Below are 18,869 nucleotides of genomic sequence, written 5' to 3'. Positions count from 1 at the left end.
CGTGGACGCGATTTCGCGGAAAATGGACCATTCCGGTAAATAATTAAATAGTTGGCCCATTTCGATAAATTTTGAAAAAAAAGGACTTTTATTGGTAAATTACCCTATTTTGTCAACCTACCAAACAAAAGCTAAGTTTTCTACAATCCTTACCTTGTTATATGCATGTGATCCGTGGGTTTAGTCGTCTTCTTATTCGCTTTATATATAATTTTATACGTTAAAAACTTTGTATTACATTCTTACTATTAAATTTTAGAAGCGCTGAATTTATATTAAAATATTATTTAGTAAATTAGTAAATATAATTATGTTATTTGATAAAATTAAATATTAATTTTTAAAAAATTATTTATTTTTTGAAATTTTAATCTTATCAATATAATGTTTATATTATTTTAAATAGTTTGGATGAAAGATAAATATGTTAGTTTGAATATCTCATTTTTTAGCAAAATCATTATTTATTTTAATTTTTTAATAAAATAAAATCAATTTAATATTTTTGCATTAAGTGTATTGTTGAAATTTTTATGTTAAGTAAAAAATTAAAATGATTATCAAATATAATTAAAATGTTAAATTAATATTAAAATTTTCATTTCATCGAAAATAAAAATTTTCAATAATTTATCAAAACACCCTTATTTATTGTTCTAATCATATTCAACATCACAAATTTTAATTTTTTACAACAAATATATTTCAAATTTAAACATTGAAAATTAGGTCATGATGTACTTAAGTGGATCCTATAATACATATATGGATACATTATATCATATGAAGTTTTAAATATAATAAAGATTCGTGTATTTTTTTAAAACTCTTGCAGCACGTTTGGTTCGTTGTATTGGAATAGAAGCGTAATAACAAATCAATTGTTTGGTTGAATGTAATGGAATAGAGGTGTAATAGTATTCTTGTGCTTGGTTAAATGGAATAGAGGTGTAATAGCATAATGGAAAAAACTAAAATGACTAGAATACCCTTAGCATAAATTTGTTTTGGTAAATGATTATTGTTATTGTTATTTAAATTTTAATAAGATTATTAATATCAATAATAAATAATTTAATCATATTTAAACATAATTATTATTAAATATATTATAATTAAAATATATAATTTAATAAAACTCTTAATAATCAATATTCTTATATGAATTTACTCAAATCATAATATATGATACTATAAAATATAAATTAACATAATTATTATTAAATATATTATAATTAAAATATATAATTTAATAAAATTCTTAATAATTAATATTCTTATATGAATTTACTCAAATCATAATATATGATACTATAAAAGATAATTTAACATAATTATTATTAAACATATTCTAAATAAAATATATAATTTAATAAAATTCTTAATAATTAATATTCTTATATGAATTTACTCAAATCATAATATATGATACTATAAAAGATAATTTGAAATAATTAATATTAAATATATTTTAATTAAAATATATGATTTAATAAAATTTAAAATAATTATAACTAATAAATTTTCATATATGAATTTGTATAATTTAAAATAATTATTATTACATATAATTTAATAATAATATATAATTTCATAAAATTCTTGATAATAAATTTTCTTATATGAATTTATACAATTTAAAATAATTAATATTAAATATAATTTAATAATGATATATAATTTCATAAAATTCTTAATAATAAAATGTTCTTATATGAATTTACTAAAATCAAAATATAACTTGAGTGTGATATTCTGCATAAACATAATTAACTTATATTAAGAAAAGGTTAGATGAAAATGAAATTCTACATCATAATCCATATGTTGTATAGTTTTACGACATCAAAAAGTTTGAACATTTATTTTTTATGGGTCAGAAAGAAATCTTCTGACCCATTCCAATCGCGCAACAGAAGGTAAACTAAAGAAAACGATCATTTGAGTTGGATGATCTGGAATTTTAATCAAAGCTCGATACCGCTGATCGTCGGTTAAACCTTCAATTTCCCATGAGGTTGAATATAAATTTGAAGCTTTCTCTTCCATCTTTTGATATTCTTCTGACTTCTACTGAACTACAACCTCGGAGGCAATACTCCTACTGATTTGATCGTCAACGGCCTTGATGTTTTCGGCCAATAAAGTGGCAACCTCATCAAATGAAGAAGACATATCATGAACATCAAATTTCTTCTTTCTCTTATTTGAAGATGAGTAACCCCCTTAGTCTCTATCTCGTTGCGGCTCCGCAGCAGAAACATCCATGTCATCCAAAGAGATGTCAGCTTTGCAGTCATAGAATGAGTTTCTTTCTTCATCCATACCTGTAGTATGTACACCCTCAGCATTTATTTCTTCAAGAACATCAGCAGCTGTTTGAGCATCTTTTCCAGTTGCTCGATCTCTTGCGTATATGGTAGCAAGCTGGTCGTAGTAAGGGAAACTACGATGTCTGAATTGAGCGGCTTCTTTGTGACTCTAAAAAAATGAGGAAATCATATTAGTTATAAGTTTGGTAAAAATAAGATAATAAAGACTTGAAATAATCTTACCTTTAAATAGGAGTCCCAAACCGCATCTTCAGCAACAATGAGCTGCCTATGCTCGTCCCAACCAAAACCGCTATTGTTTTGGCCATTAAGCATGTCATAGACAATTGACCACTCCCTTTTTAGTAACCTAATCCTCGATTCAATATTAGGTTTCGCCTTCAACATTGCATTTGGTAAAACCTTTTGTAGCATTCTTTCCAACTCGTTTAAATAACTGGCTTTGAACCCGTATCAGCATTAAATGTTCCAACATTGTGCAGGTCCACCATGCAGGAAACCAATGCTGCATCTTCTTCTGGAACTCATTTTCTTTTGGTTCCTCGAGAAGCTTGAGAAGAAGCATTTGGTTCTGGAACACCTGACATAATTATCTTAAGAACAAAAAAAAACAAATTATATTAATTACTATTTTAATATCATGAATCAAAAGGTGAACACTTTATAAAATTATAATTAAATTCAATATCATGAGTCAAAAGCTCCATACCATAAAAAATTTAAAATTATAACACATGCTGAATGAGAAGAAATTAGATTATAATTCAACAAGTTTAGTACAATAAAAAAATCAATACAGAAGTTTCACAAAAAGTTTCACAAACTAATTTCTAGATGCTTGCCATTCATCGAACATTTGGTTTGCTAGTTCCATCCTCCAAGTAGCCCAAGCATCTGATGGATGAATATTTATGATATTCGGTTCATCGTTATCCACCACATTAGTAGGTAATCCTTCTCCCACCTCTACTTCAATGGGATCAATACTCATATGGGTTCGAATAAAATTATGGAGCAAACAACATGCAATAATAATTCTATTGTGCACCCTTACAGGATAGAATGATGGACTCCTAAGTATTCCCCATCTAAGTTTTAATAACCCGAAGCATCTCTCAATAACATTACGTGCTGAGGCATGTTTCATATTAAAAAACTCTTACGGAGAACTTGGCTGATAACCCTGACGCCACTCGTTCAAATGATATTGTTGTCCTCTAAAAGGTGCAAGAAATGCCTTACAATTTGTGTATCCAACATCAACTAGATAATAACAACCCATAAAATAATTTTTTTTAAATGATTAATTCAGCACAAAAAGTTTGATCTTAATGAACAATATCAAAGTCCTCTAACTATCCACTTTACCATGAGGAACAATTAGTCCATGTCTTCTACTAATGGCATCTCGAAGAACCCGTCCATCGGCAACTGAACCTTCCCAACCAGAAAGAACATAAACAAACTGCATCTCAGGTGTACAAACACCTAGCATATTTGTTGCTGTGTCACCTTTTCGCGTTCGATATCTAGGTTTATCAACTGTTGGCACCCTAATCTTGATGTGGGTTCCATCAAGAGCACCTAAGTAATTCTATATCACGTGATATAAAACCTTGAGTCAGAATACTAATTTAAATCTAAGTTAACTAAATGTTGTACAAGCTATATATAAAACTCAGTCTAATACCTTAAACCATTTCCACCTTGTGTCAGAAGAATCAGCTGTAATTGGCTCCGGATTTTTAAATAACACATCTTGTAAGCGTATGACAGCATTTAAAACACTATGAAATGCTCTGCTAACAGTTTCCCCGGACCTTCTAAAGTGATGCTTGATAACTCGATTTTTCAAGTGATGGGAGATGATATGTAAAAACATTGCTACTTGCTCATCAACAAGCATGTTTCTTGACGACTTCAATCCCCCTATCGATTCTAACATCTCACATAGTTTAAAAAAGGCAGTTCTATTCATCCTAACTTGTTCAATACAAGTCTCGTCACTAGCATATACAAGCCTTTTCACAAAATCCCGTTTTGCATAAAAATCTAAGGTATAGGACCTAATCCTTGGTCTATAAGTCTGTAGGCTAAGGCTGGCACCCATTCTAAATAAGAACCAAATCGCAATTCTACAGATTTCCAACCATATTGTCAATGCAATACCAATTCTTTTACGCCTCTCACGTTGTGCAATTAAAGGCAGACGAGCCATTACTGCAACATATTAAAATTAGAAGACACTATCAAAGAATTGAAGTTGCAATTACACATTATCAAATAAAAATTAATTGTTACAAATTTAGAACACACGAAGCAAAAAAGCATCTATTAAATGATATCGTTGCAACTTTAATTTCATTTCTTTATCAATCACCCAAACAATAAAGAAATTATAAAGCATGTATAATTGACCTAAAATTAATTGTTGGTATATGTATAATTGACCTAAAATTAATTGTTGGTATTTGTTAGATTATAACTAAACTCATTATAATTTAAAATTATAAAGCAAGTTCAAAGTTTGAACATTGATTAGTTTATTTATTGATGATTAGTTTAATTAAGGTGACCTAATTTTAAAACAAATAAAATAAAGAATGAGGATTTGGTTTAATAATGAAATTGAAGTTTTAAAACTTTTATAACATTTTAAATTTAAATTTCATTTTGTATAAATATATTGATTAGTTTATTAAAGCATGTTCAAAGTTTTAACATTGATTAGTTTAATAAAGCATGTTCAAAGTTTGAACATTGATTAATTTAATTAAGGTTTTCTAATTTTAAAACAAATAAAATAAATAATGAGGATTTGGTTTAATAATAAAATAAAGAATGAGGATTTGGTTTAATAAAGAATGATGGATGAGTTTGTGTGGTGAAGCCACCTATGGTGATTTCTCCCATCCAAACCATATTTAAAAATTAATTACTTACTTATTTTAATTGGATATGGAAAATAATTTAGTTCCACCAAATAAAAATAAATAAATTCGATCAAATATTGATTTATGATAAGAGCTTAGGGAGTAATATTTAGTTCCACCAAATAACAGTTTTTTTAATATATAAATTCACCATTTGATTCACTGGCAATGCACAAATATGAGGAAATTTATTTGATAACCTTGTATTATCATTTTGTTAATGAATTATCTTTGATTTTAAATTTCCAAGTTGTTGAATTAATTAGATTTCAAAATGTCAATTCCATCTTCATGAAATTAAAGGAAAAAGAAAAAATGATGGAAAACAATTGGACTGCATGATTTGCGGATTCAAGTTGAAACTTTAATGTGTTTTGACTATTTATATATATATAGATATAGATATATATTAGCTCTTTGATGAAATTAATTACTTGCTTATTTTAATGGCTGACTTTTTCCTTTGTATTATTATGGTTTATGTTCAAAACATATGCTCTTGAAATCAAATTCTTATCCCAATCTATATGCCTGTTACAGCACGGTTTTAAAATTCTCATTTTATACATTATCACTCAATCACAACTTCGTTGACATTTAATAAAATTAATAAATTATTATAAACAGAGTGGTCCTGCAAGTAACTCGTTTACAGCATTTGATTTCCATTTTCATATTCTACTGACTAACAAATCAAGAACAAATCAAGTTCCAGTTCAATTCCAGAGCAGACAATCAGAACAATCAAAACAATTTCCAGAACAAATCAAGAACAATATCAAAACAAATGCAACAATTTCCAGTTTCATCTTCTACTGACTAACAAATCAAGAACAATTTCCAGTTTAATGCATGACAGATCCATGTTTTTTAATTCCTATAATAATTCCTGATAGCTACCCCTCACCGGTGCTGTCTTTAATATGAAACTTAAGATAATGCAAATCGTTTTCCCTTCTTTTTTTCTTTCTTTTTCCATTTAATTGGCTACTTGTGTAGCAGATATTAGTCTAAAATCTAAAATTTTGAAATCTTTTCTCTTATGAAAAATTCCATGTATATTTGTTTCTGTCATGCAGTGTAATTAGGTTCACATCATTATCTTTGAAAATTAATGAGTAAACATGTTAAATCCAAACTATCACTCATGTTTTATGAAATGCCATTTTGTTTAGCTTTCATTTAACAGCAATTTAATTCTGTCATGCAGTGTTGCTTCATAAACAACCCCCCCCAAAAAAAAGAAAGAAAAATTCATTGCCCAACAACACCTCAGATTTTGCAGCAACACTATAAGATCTTTCAAAAACTATGTTTAAGCTCCAAGTTGGTGGAACCATAGAATACACCTCAGATTTTGCAGCGACAAATGAAATGAGGTGAAAGATAATATTAGCAGTGTTCATTGCCCACGGTAGAATAATTTCAGCTACGGTCCTATTGCATAAGATTCAGGTCATTTGGTTGCAAGTAAATATATGCAGGATGAAGATATATTTCATAACATTTCATCACAAATCAATGCAAGAATATCAACAAACAAAAATATAAATATCATTTCTTAAGCCTAATCCGATAATTGGGTTGTTTATGGAATGCACAAGGTAAAAACGAAATGAACACCAAAATTTACCCTATTACAGAACAATTCAATATACAAATCCATCCATATTCAGGCAAATAATCGGCTCAAAAACGACAGTATCATCTGTTAAGCCTAATCCGACTATTGTTTTCAAAGGATTGTCGGTCCTATGCTGATGAATAAAGACATACATGCATAATTTTCCCTTAATTACACTACAATTCAATAGCCCCATCCATCCATATTAAAGCAAGCAACACAATCAACAAACAACAGTTTTCATTTCTTAAGCCTAACCAACAACACAAAACACATAATTTCCAACTAATTACACTACAACTGGATATATAAATCCATCTATATAAGCCAAGGCACCTTATCAACAAACAACAATTATCAATTCTTAAGCCTAATCCGAAAATTTTTTCTCCAAAACGGAATGTTGTCCTATGCAGAAGATTATACATGAAATGCATAATTAGCCCTTAACTAGAGTAGGATTCAATATACAAATCCCGTCCATATTAAGAAACAGCAATAGAAACATGCAATCGGGGAAAACTAAACATTTCAATCGAACATGCAATACAAACAAAATACTTATGGAAAACTAACCTGTAATGAGCAAATCAGATGAAGAAGTCAATGCACTAACAAGGCAGTGATTCGAATCTGCTTACATGCAGAAAAAATAAAAGTCACTAACAAGGTAGCCAATGAAACTCATTACCCAGAGAAAAAAGAGTGTTTAGAAACATTAAAGCAGTTTGAGAGCAAAAGAGAGTTAGAAACCTTTACCTTTTAGTTGCAGAAACTTGGAAACCCACCAACTGAGAGCAATCGAAAGAGTGATAGAGAGAAAACAAAAGAAAAGGTTCACTGGTTGAGAAGGCCAAGTGTAATGTTGTAAAGAAAAAGAAAAGAAACAGAAGACGCAAATCGGCAGAAACTGAGAAACAGAGGGAGCAAATCGACAGAAAAGAAAAGAAAAGAAACAGAGGGAGCAAATCGGCAGAAACTGAGCAAATCGGCAGAAGCTAGAAGGAAGGAACAGAAGACGCTTGGATTAGAAATCAGGAGGGTAAAACAGGGAGGGTAAACTGAAGCAGCACCTAAACTGAGCGAAAGGGAGGGATTAGAAATCAGTGGATTTCACCGATTAGGTCAGTAATGGTTTACCCCCGTAATAGCAATATATTGAACCAAACAACAGATTAGAGGCATAATAAGTGGGGCCCACCGATTAGGGGTGTATTGGCTATGCCAATACACCCAACCAAACATGGTGTTGATTTTGCTGCTAAAATTATTAATGTTGCTGTTAGGAAAAAGATAGAGTAAGATAACACTTTTACCCTTGCAATTTATTGTTAATTTAATCCTTACTTTTTAAAAGTATAAAAATTATTGCAAAAAATGTTTTAAAATTTAAAAGATTTTCATAATTTTAATAATAATAAATGTGAAAATTTTTAAACTCTTTAAAGTTAAAAAATAAATATTTTTAAAAAAATTTGTTTCAAACAATTATTTTTAAAAACATAAAGATTTCCAAAAAATTCAAAAATCAAGATATTTCCTACCTTCATCTAAACTTTGAGCTAATCATCGGTCCATATTAAATTAAATTCAACATTTCTCTTAAACCAAATTAAATATTTATCAAAAATATTTTTATGTAAATTTAATTAGAAAATATATAAAATATTAGTATAAAATAAATTTTAAATTGTGATAAAAACTTTAAATCAGTTCAAATTAATTTAATATATTTTTTATTCAATGTAAAAAATTCATAAACTTGTTCTAAATCGATTCAAATTAAATTCAAATAATAATATATAAACTATGAACCAATTCAAAATCTATGTCATTATTTAAAAATTATTTTATACCAGTATTTTATATATTTTATAATTAAATTTATTTGATCTTATATAAAATTTAAAATTTGTCTCAAAATTGATTTAATATGGACCGAATAAATTGGTTAAGTTTAGATACACCTTGTTACCATTTAGAGAACAAATACCACATTTTTTATTTTTTTGAAATTTTTATTTTTTATATATTTTAAAAAAATATTTTGAAATGTTTTTTTAAATATTTTTATTTTTTAAAATTAACAGATTTTTAAAATTTTTACATTTTTGTATTTTTCATTAAAAATATGAAAAACTTTTAATTTTAAAACATTTTTTTAATAGTTTATGTACTTTTAAAGAGTAAGGACTAAATTGATAAAAAATTATAAATGTTGAGAGTTAAAAGAGTTATTTTATTTTTTAACAATTTTAATAACAAAATCAACGGAAGAACCAAAAAGTTTTAAAAAATAATAATAAGAACTCAATGTTTGAAAATCAAAATTGAGATTTAGATTTAAAAAGAGTATAAGAAAACTTTGGCATATTTAAGTCAAATACCAACTACAATGTGAATTATATGATGAATAATAGTATTATTAAAATGAAATTACCTGATAAATCTACAAAACAGATCTCAGGGTTACTTTATAATATGTATGTATATATATATATATAAAAGGGTAAATGTGTATATATATATATCTAAAGTAAATGCTTAAAGTACAACTTAAGAAAATGTAAAAAAAATTTAATTAGGCTACTGTATTAAGTTCACACTCAATTAAACCTCCACAGTTAATTAAATAATCAATGATTTTTATCAATAACCACATTGATCGTTAAAATAAATTGGCAGGCCAATTTGATAATAACAAGTGGCGGCTTCTGGTTTAATCTAATATTTTTTCCATAAAAAGATTAAAAAATCATGGAAATTATAAAACATCCGAAAAAAATCATTTAAAAATATTAAATATTAAAATATATGAAAATTGATATAAATTTATAAAATATAAAAAATATAAAAAAAATAATAAATTATTAAAAATTATTAAGAATTACAAAACTAATAAAAATGTTTAAAATGTTTAAAATTTTATAAAAACATATTAAAAGTCTACAAAAAATAATAAAAAGTATTAAAATTGATATAAACTTATAAAAATTATAAAAATAAAAATAAAAACTAGAACTAGTTACACAAAAATTAGCAAGGGTATCGATATGGAGAAAGTCATTAGACTAGCTGGCCTACGAATCGGCTAGTTGAACCATTTTTTTTATTTTTAATATTTTTGTAACCCCTAAAACTCAGCCTTGACGTTAAGACCAAGTTCGAAAGATTACATTGGCCACTGGAATGGCTTATTAAGATTATCGGAGTTATAAAACAGTCATTGTAAAACTTTTGTTAATTTTTTTAAGGAAAACTTAGCGTGTTATCTTCTTTTTACTAAAAGTTGCAATTTTATTTCCAAAACAATTGATTTTAGGGTTTTTTTTAAGCAAAAGTTGATTTCCAGTTTTATATACATTATTTTAAAAGAATTCTTCATAATGCACCAAAAAAGTTGTAACCTCCCCAATTCGGCCTAGACGTTAAACCCGAATTTGAGAGATTACATCGGCCATTAGAACGGTCTGGCAAAATTATTGGAGTTTTAAAAATAGTTAATTTTAAACATTTTCTTATTTTAGAAGAAAATTTTGGTCTCTTTTCTGAAAAACTCGGGAGTTTTAAGAAAAACGATTAAGTTTTGCATCTTCAATTGAAAACTTAGTTGCAAATTTGAAATACTTTCTTAACAAAACACATTTACAATTTAGCAGCTAAAAAGTGATATTAATGTAATTTTAATAAAAACCATGTTTCATGCATAATTAAATAAAATTTGTATTCTAATAGCCTAAATGATTTAAATGTCATGTTTGCCTAAGAAAACACCGTAAACTAAGTCCCATGCCACAATAATAATATAGGTTCAAATAACTAAAATCATAAAATAGTCTGTTTAAAATACTTTTATATAGAAATCAATATTCCGAGCCAAACCCTCCAAATGTCGAGTCCGCATCCTAAACTTGTGGGCTATATGAAAAGAAGGAAAATAAAATGGGTGAGCTATGAAAGCTTGGTGTGCGTTCCATCACAAGGAAGCCAAAACAAAATAGTAGACAAAGCACTTTAATAATTTCGAGAATAAACAGAATCACAAACACTTCAGATTAACGGTTTTTCACATTAAACACTTCACTATAAATTTCTCAAAATTCAGAATAATCATAATTGAAAAATAATTCAGAATATCGTTTTTCTTTTCAAATTAACTCAACACAAGAATAATCGATGTAATGATTAATCATATAGAAACACTGTTTATTGAACAATTCTCCATAGTAATTTCACAATATCAATATTTTAAGTCACACAGCAATGTACACATGTATATATATATATGTATCATCTCAAAAGTAACAGTTTTGTATGCACATATTTTTATGAATGCCATACGGTTTTGGTTTGTCAGAAAAATCATAACCCACCGCTACACACTACATTGCGAGTTCCTCAGAACTCCATCCACCAACACACAGACTTTGTGGCTAAATCACTACTAGTTAGCAGATGACAACTGTCATAAGTTACGATCAACACAATAGTATTGCGGATGAAAGTCATCACATGATTGTGGATATACAACGAAATCTTGCAAATGGAATCTACTTTTGGCTGTGGATACACAGCAAGTACTGTCGTAGATAAGATCTGCTATGGTTGTGGGTACGCAGCAATACCCCGCGGATGGAATCCATCTCTGGCTGTGAATACACAACAATTTGCAAATAAAAAATGTTGTATGGCTTGTGACTTGCACAACCATTTTTATTTTGCAGATAAACTGTTAGGTACTTTTGATTGTCACTAAACTAACTATAAATACGACTAAGGTAAGCGCACCTATCGAACAATAGTATAGTTACAGTGAATAGGGAATATCGTAGTCACGAGGACTAAAAGTACTAGTAATTACCATTTTCCTATTATTTAGCCGACAAATTAGAGTGATTGTTTTTAATCTAAAATTACTAAACTAATTTAACTAAGAACGCAACAAAGAATAAAATAGGAAAATAACCTAAGATACCAATGAGAGAGACGATACCCAGGAAAGAATCCACCTAGACTTCACGTATTATTATGAATCTGAATTAAATGATTTATTCACGTGTGCCTTGATCCGTAGAAATCCCTAAATTATGTTAATATCTCTTCGAGAGAAAGAACAATTGACTCTAGGTTGATTAATTGAAATCTCTTTCTAATTAAAACCCCTATTGTCGCATTAACTCGATCTATGGATTCCCCTATTAGATTTGACTCTAATCTGGTAGATTTATGTCGTCCTATTTTTAGGATTGCATGCAACTCCACTCAATTATGCTAGATCTACTCTTAAATAGAGACTTTTGCTCCACTGAAATAAACACATTAAACATGAATTAATATCCTTAGATTATTAAAACATGAAACATAATTGAGAACAAGAAATCAAGTATTTATCATGTAAATCAGAAATCAAATAATACAATTCATCATACGTTTCATCTTCCCTAGGTATCTAGGGAATTTAGTTCATAATCCTAAACAGAAACATCTCAAAGTTAAGATAACAACAAAACATAAAGAAACCCAGATAAGCTTCTAAAAAAAATTAAATGGAGATCTTCAATCTTGAAGGAGATCCACTTCCGAGATGATTCCGATGGCATTCTTCGAGTCTTTTTTTCAATCTTCTATGTTTGTCTTCTTAAGTCCTCTTCTAATTGTTATTTATAGACTTTAGAATCCTTAGAAAACCTAAAAATTGGGTTTTTCCGCGCAGAAGGGAGGCAGGGTGCGTTATCGACACGGGCTGGCACATAGGTGTGTGGCTAACTCGTATGGTTCGCACAGGCGTGTGGCCAGCCCGTGCGGGAATTCCCAGTCTGTGTGGTTCCTAGAAACAACTCTATTTATCTGATTTTGGCTCGTTTTCGCTCCCTTTATTCCCAAGTGCTCTCCTAAGTATAGAAACATGAATTTAAAGTATTAGGAGCATCAAATTCACTAATTTACACAATTAATCATCCAAAAATGCATTAAGAATGAGATTAAAATATTTTACTTTTATAGTTTATCAACTTTCTCCGTTCATAACGTTTTACCCCATGCAATGCATTATGGCATATTCAAAACAACTTCATATGGTAGCAATTAATATGTACATAACAGATCAATACAGTAGCATTTAATATGCCTTTAACGAAACAATACAGTGGTAAACCATATGCGCATATTAGTTTGATTCAGTAGCAATTAATATGCTTGTGAAAACTCAATCCCAGTAGTTGAAGTCATGTTTTCTTTGATTGATTTAATGATATAAGACACTCCATACGTTCAATTACAAATACTGATACAAAAGGCATAAGTATTGTTCACAAATCATGAAAATACATATAAATATCATCTGATTTCAGTCAATCTAATCATGAATTCTAGCATAATTCATACTATCAAGGAATTATTTGCACAAATTAATGCACTAAAAATAGTTTTGGGACCATTCAAGGACTAATCTGTATAAAACATAAAACTATTGGCAAAACTATAAAATTTAATAAACAAGGGCATATGGCCATGTGGGTGGCTCAAGCTGTGTGAAAAATACAAAAATTAAGCTACAGGGGAGACACATTCGTGTGGCCAGGCCGTGTGAGAAGTGAAAATCATAGGGTTTTAGTGGCATATGGTCATGTGGTCCATACGGGCTACCCACATGCCTGTGTGGCAAGCTGTGTGGTCTAGGTTTGGTTTGATTTTGCTTGGATTTTATTATAAAAGAACACACACTTGACTTCCGGTGTCTCGAGCGACGATCCTCACGTCTAAATCTGATCCGAAATACTTATAATGAGTCATTCGATCAACAAAAACACAAGAATTATTATCGATGTTCAAGATTTATCGAGTTTATCAAGCTTTTGAGAAAGTTTATTAAAGATTCGAAATCGATTGAAAGATTGACAAGAACGTTATTTATTTTAGAATGCTAGGATTCTACAAAATTAAAAATAAGAATTCTAATCGATCTTGGCACGTTAGAAATAGATTTTGACTGTGTTACACTAAAACAATACGAAGAACAAATTGAACGGGGTGGAATTCGAGTTTGGGAATCAAATATAAAATCTCTATCAAAAGAAGATGAAGATTTTTATAAAAAGGAAACGAGGAAATAAATGAAAAAGATGTATTTAAAGAAAAGATAAAGAAATTTTAATTATGTTTGAAAAGATAACCAAAATCCTGTTATGATTAGGAAAGGGACCAAATGGCAATATTAGGTAAATTTTAGAGGGCTATTTTGGCAAATAATCCTTATAGCCGAAACTAAGAAAAAAAAATAAAAGGGAGAAATAAGGTTGGCATGGATAGAACTTGGGATAAGGGAGAATTGTGTCAAGGCATTACCACTAAACTAGTAGACTCATTCTTAGTCATTCGCTACTACATTTGTTTCTTATACGAGGTTCGTTTTAATCCTTAGTTGCTGAAAAAATAAAGGGGAAAAAATGAAAAGTGTGGGGCTTGAATCTTGGCTCTCTAGACAATCTACTAAGCTCTTAACCTCCTAAACTAAGGCTTATTTCTTGTTGATTTTATTAATTCTAACCCTATGATTTTTTGAGTGTTACAAAAGTGATATTGAACCTAGCTTTTAGTGAAAACCAAATTTCATGCAAATTTAAAGGAGTCGCTCACCTCCATAAACAATCTGAGGTGAAGGTGAGGATCTTCAGTAGGCATTCCACCACTGTCTGAAGCATTTGAAACATAACAAGTTTCAACTTAAATTGTTGTGCCCTTATCGCGAGCCTACTAATTCTTATATTAAGCTCATGAAAAAGCTATACAACATACTATCTTAAGGCCCAATCCCTGTCATTAGCAACAAGGATAGGATTTTGAGCATAAATTTCTCAATTTCCTTGATTTTGGTTTTCAAGGTTCACCTCTCCGACCCTTCTTTGAGTTGCTTGTCAATAATGCCTTTTGAAACAGTCCTTGGCAATAATGCCAAAAACTTGGAACGACAGAAATGTGCAAGTGTACACAATCGTAACAAGCAATCAAGTGACAAGTATGTCGAGTTATCGTATCCACAAGGACTATACAAGCAAGTATTTATGAAATGTAAATTTAAGCAATTTGGTAGAGGAAAATATATTTTTGGAAAAGGTGAGCTATAAATTAAATCTAAGTAAACAATTAAAATTAAACTATAATTCCAAGTACAATTTCTAATACGTTTTAATCAATATGACATAAGTGTGTTAGATTAATCTCATTCATTTAACTTTGAATTATTAAAACTATGTTCATGCTATTACGAATAATTTCATGGCAACTTGGCCTTTTGTTAACTAATGCACATACATACTTAATTAATCAATATTTCAAACATATTTCTATGTTAAACTAATTAATCAATTTCATAAGCATGTATAAGACAAAGTGAAGTAACAATACATTCCCGTATTGAAAAAAAAATTAGTCACAACAATCTTACAAGTTATGCAAGGTAAGAATATTGTTTAATACTATTGCTAATTTAACCCATTTTTACACGTAAGAAGATTAAACATGTATCAATTAGATATTTTATCAATTAATTAAAATTTCAATTTTATTAATAATTAATTCAATTGTTACCTTACAATTATAATGCAAGTATAACATGGGCATGATTTTATCTAATTGGACAAACTACCAAAGCTTATAATAACACAAACATGATTTTAACGATTTAAGTGGATAAAATGTAATCAGTCTAACACAAATATAATTTAAGTCATATTAATTAAATTAGAAGCATCAAAATAATAATCATTCATGTTTATGATCACAAAACAAACTAAAGGGTAGAGAGGGAAACTAGAAGACAAATTCGATGTTTTTCGAAGCCAGACTAGCGTTCGTCTCTTTCTCTCTACTTTATTCTACCGGTCAAAGGCCTCCAAGTTGCTCAATTGCTTCTACTCCAAGAGGCTTGCTAGCTGTTTATCAAGAGGGAAAATCGACAAAGGAAAGAAAAGAAAATGTAAAGGTAAAAGGAGAGAAAAAAAATAGATGAGTGAATGAGAGAAGTGAGTGGTGAATGAGTGGATGAGTGATTTAAGAGGAGGTGAGGGCTAGTATTTATACTTGAAGAGGGAAGCTTGCATTGGCTAAAAATAGCAGTCAGTCCCTCATTCCATGGTCCGCCCTTGATAGTATGGAGGGGTTGAGATGGCTTTGCTAAATTTAGCTTAATGCCATAAGTGAGAATGTCCAAAAAGAGAAGGTGTTGGAACAAGTTTGGGAGAAAGTTAAGGACTGTTTAGAAAATATTATAATCAGATTTAAAAACTGATTTGGATGTGGACTGGACAGCTTTTCGGGTTCTCTTTAAGCTCATGTTTCATCCTCTTTCAATTAGACACTCTAGGTCTTTTCTTCGATATTAGACAGGAAATTAATTCAACCTAATTTTTGTTTTATCAATTGCATTTTCTTTAATGGGTCCAATAAGCTAATTTGGGGCATCCATGGCAATAAAATAATTAGCCATCCTCATGTGTCAGATGCTCCGAAGGATGCTTCAGCAATCCAATCTCCTCAAGCTGACTATCGCACTGATATTTCTTCCATTGTGCAAAGGAATCCAAAATTGGCCAAATTATGCAAATTTATGATAAAAATAACTAAAATTCAAATTGTTTATTAAATTAAGTTCAATTTAATTATTTTATAATAAAAGCATAAAATCTGATGAAATTTACTAAGAAACTGCATGAATTAATGCTTAAAAGTGCTGAAAAAGTCTATATATTTTAGTGTTTCCAAAAGCCACCTTAAGATGTTCGTCATGTTCATTTATAGATTTAGAATAAACCAAGATGTCATCAATAAACACAACTACAAATTGATCTAAGAATGGTTGGAAGAACCTAGTCATCAAATCCATAAATGCAGCAATAAAATTAGTTAATCTGAAAGGTATCACAAGGAACACATAATGACCATACCGAGTCCTGAATATAGTCTTAGGTACATCTGATTCCTTCACCTTTAATTGATAGTAATCAAACCTTAAATCAATTTTTGAGAACACAATTGCACCTCTAAATTAGTCAAATAAACCGTTGATTCTCAACAGTGGATACTTATTCTTAACAGTCAACTTATTCAACTATCGATATTCAGTACACAACCTTAGGGAGCCATCTTTATTTTTAACAAACAAGACCGAAGCTCCATACGGAGAAACATTAGGTTTAATAAACCCGCAATCCAGAAGCTCCTGAAGTTGAACTTTTAATTCTTTAAGTTCCTTAGGTGTCATGTGATATAGAGCAATGGATACTGGAGTAGTTCTAAGCAACAACTTAATTTCAAATCCAACCTCACGATTCAGAGGTAATCTTGGAAGTTCCTTAGGAAAAACATCCAAAAATTCCCTAACTGTTCGGATACTCTCCACAGTTACACTTCTAGCACTAAAATCCAACACATAGGCTAAATAGGCCTCACACCCTTTCTGCACCAATTTCTCTGCTAATATTGCAGAGATCATATTAGACAAATAATTTCGACGTTCACCAACCATGATGATCTCATTACCCTCAGTCATTTTCATAGTCACTCGCTTAATGGCATAGTCCAAACTAACCTAATGTTTAACCAACCAATTCATTCTCACTATTAAATCGAACTCACTAAAAGGAAATTCCATCATATTAGCCAGAAACACAACACCTTAAACCCCCAATGAACATCTTTTATAGATCTTATTTACAATAACTGATTGTCCCAAAGGGCTAACTACAGTAACATCATTAGCAATTTTCTCTACCCAAATACCAAGTTTATCAGTAATAGCGCAAGCAACATATGAATGGCTAAATCCTATATCAATCAAGGAAAAATGCAAAACAAAAATGGATGGTAAAAATACCTACTATGGCATTAGACGCGTCTCTGTCCTCGTGACCTCTAACAATGTATACAAGAGCAGGCTGCCTAGCATCAATCCGGTTTGTATCCTGACCCAATGCTCGTTGACCCTGATTACTGGTCGCCATAATATTTACAGCCTTATTTTGACCTTGGCCCTTCGGAGGTAACTGACCCTTTCTCTGATTTTGGGCTTAATTTTGAGCCAAAGCTTGTGTCTGATTGACCCGAAAAGGACAATATTTTGTTCTATGCTCTGTAGACCCACATCTCAAACAGTCATCCAAATTTTGCCAACATTCACCCAGATGGCTCTTATCACAATACGTACAATTTAGAGTCCTACCTTTAGAACTAGCTACAACAACCCCCTGTTGCGATCTCCTCTTATTAGCCCGTTTCGTGGGACGAGAATTCGAACAAGTAGCACTAGAATCTCTCTTATTTTGTATCTTACTTTTCTCTCATTTTTCGCGTTCCAAACGCTTAATGTCCTTCACAATCTTTTAGTTTTCCCCACTAGGGTTTCAAATACTATTTCTTGGTGTAGAACAACTTGAATCTTGAGGTCATAACGTAATCCATTCTTGAACCACACACATTTATCCTACTTAGTCGCAACCATACCCTGAGCATAGTAGTTGAGCATAAAAAATTCGACCTCACATTCAGCCATAGTATTATCCCCCTATTTTAACTCAATGAACCCGAGTCTGCGGGCCTTCACACACCTTGTGCCCACATACTTTTTCTGAAAGGCGTCTTGAAAATATTATCAGGTCAATTGTTCTTTCTGTGTACCCCTCACAATAGACTGCCACCAACTATGGGCCTCATCCCTTAGCAAGGACATAGTACCCTTTAATTTTTATTTTAGAATATGGTCCAAATCCTCCAAAATCCTCTCAGTGGTCTCCAACCAATACTTGGCCATTGAATCGTACATATATCGGGGTGTGACATGCATAAAATTTGGTTTTTAATCAAAACTCAGTCGATTATCACTTTTCCGCTACAATATTATGAATGAGTTTTTGAGTACTGAATAAAATTGGACAATAAAGTTTGAGAAATAAACATTAAAACCAATTAGTTTTTACTTTGGAAAAT

At 30.0% G+C, this 18,869-nt stretch overlaps 1 protein-coding gene across 1 annotated transcript; it reads right to left on the bottom strand.

Annotated features, from left to right (window-relative positions):
• Window positions 1-16,995: 16,995 nt before the first annotated feature.
• LOC121213553 (uncharacterized) lies at window positions 16,996-17,887 on the bottom strand. Its single transcript, XM_041086345.1, has 3 exons — window positions 17,761-17,887; window positions 17,602-17,711; window positions 16,996-17,475 (listed from the first exon to the last, which is right to left on the bottom strand). Exons 1-3 carry the CDS (start codon window positions 17,885-17,887, stop codon window positions 16,996-16,998), a joined length of 717 nt encoding a protein of 238 aa, XP_040942279.1.
• Window positions 17,888-18,869: the final 982 nt, after the last annotated feature.

Source organism: Gossypium hirsutum, chromosome D01 (genome assembly GCF_007990345.1).
Source record: "Gossypium hirsutum isolate 1008001.06 chromosome D01, Gossypium_hirsutum_v2.1, whole genome shotgun sequence".
Lineage (NCBI taxonomy): Eukaryota > Viridiplantae > Streptophyta > Magnoliopsida > Malvales > Malvaceae > Gossypium > Gossypium hirsutum.
Note: the sequence above shows the minus strand (reverse complement) of the source record. Positions and strands in the feature narration are given on the sequence as shown.

What these genes read in the sequence shown, in the direction of transcription:
- LOC121213553 (XM_041086345.1), bottom strand. Translation starts at nt 17,887, where the DNA reads ATGGCGACCAGTAATCAGGGTCAACGAGCATTGGGTCAGGATACAAAC. An exon ending in CGCGTCTAATGCCATAGTAG is followed by an intron (nt 17,712 to 17,760) that starts GTATTTTTACCA and finishes TGATTGATATAG; the next exon opens with GATTTAGCCATTCATATGTT. An exon ending in CTTTGGGACAATCAGTTATT is followed by an intron (nt 17,476 to 17,601) that starts GTAAATAAGATC and finishes GTTAAACATTAG; the next exon opens with GTTAGTTTGGACTATGCCAT.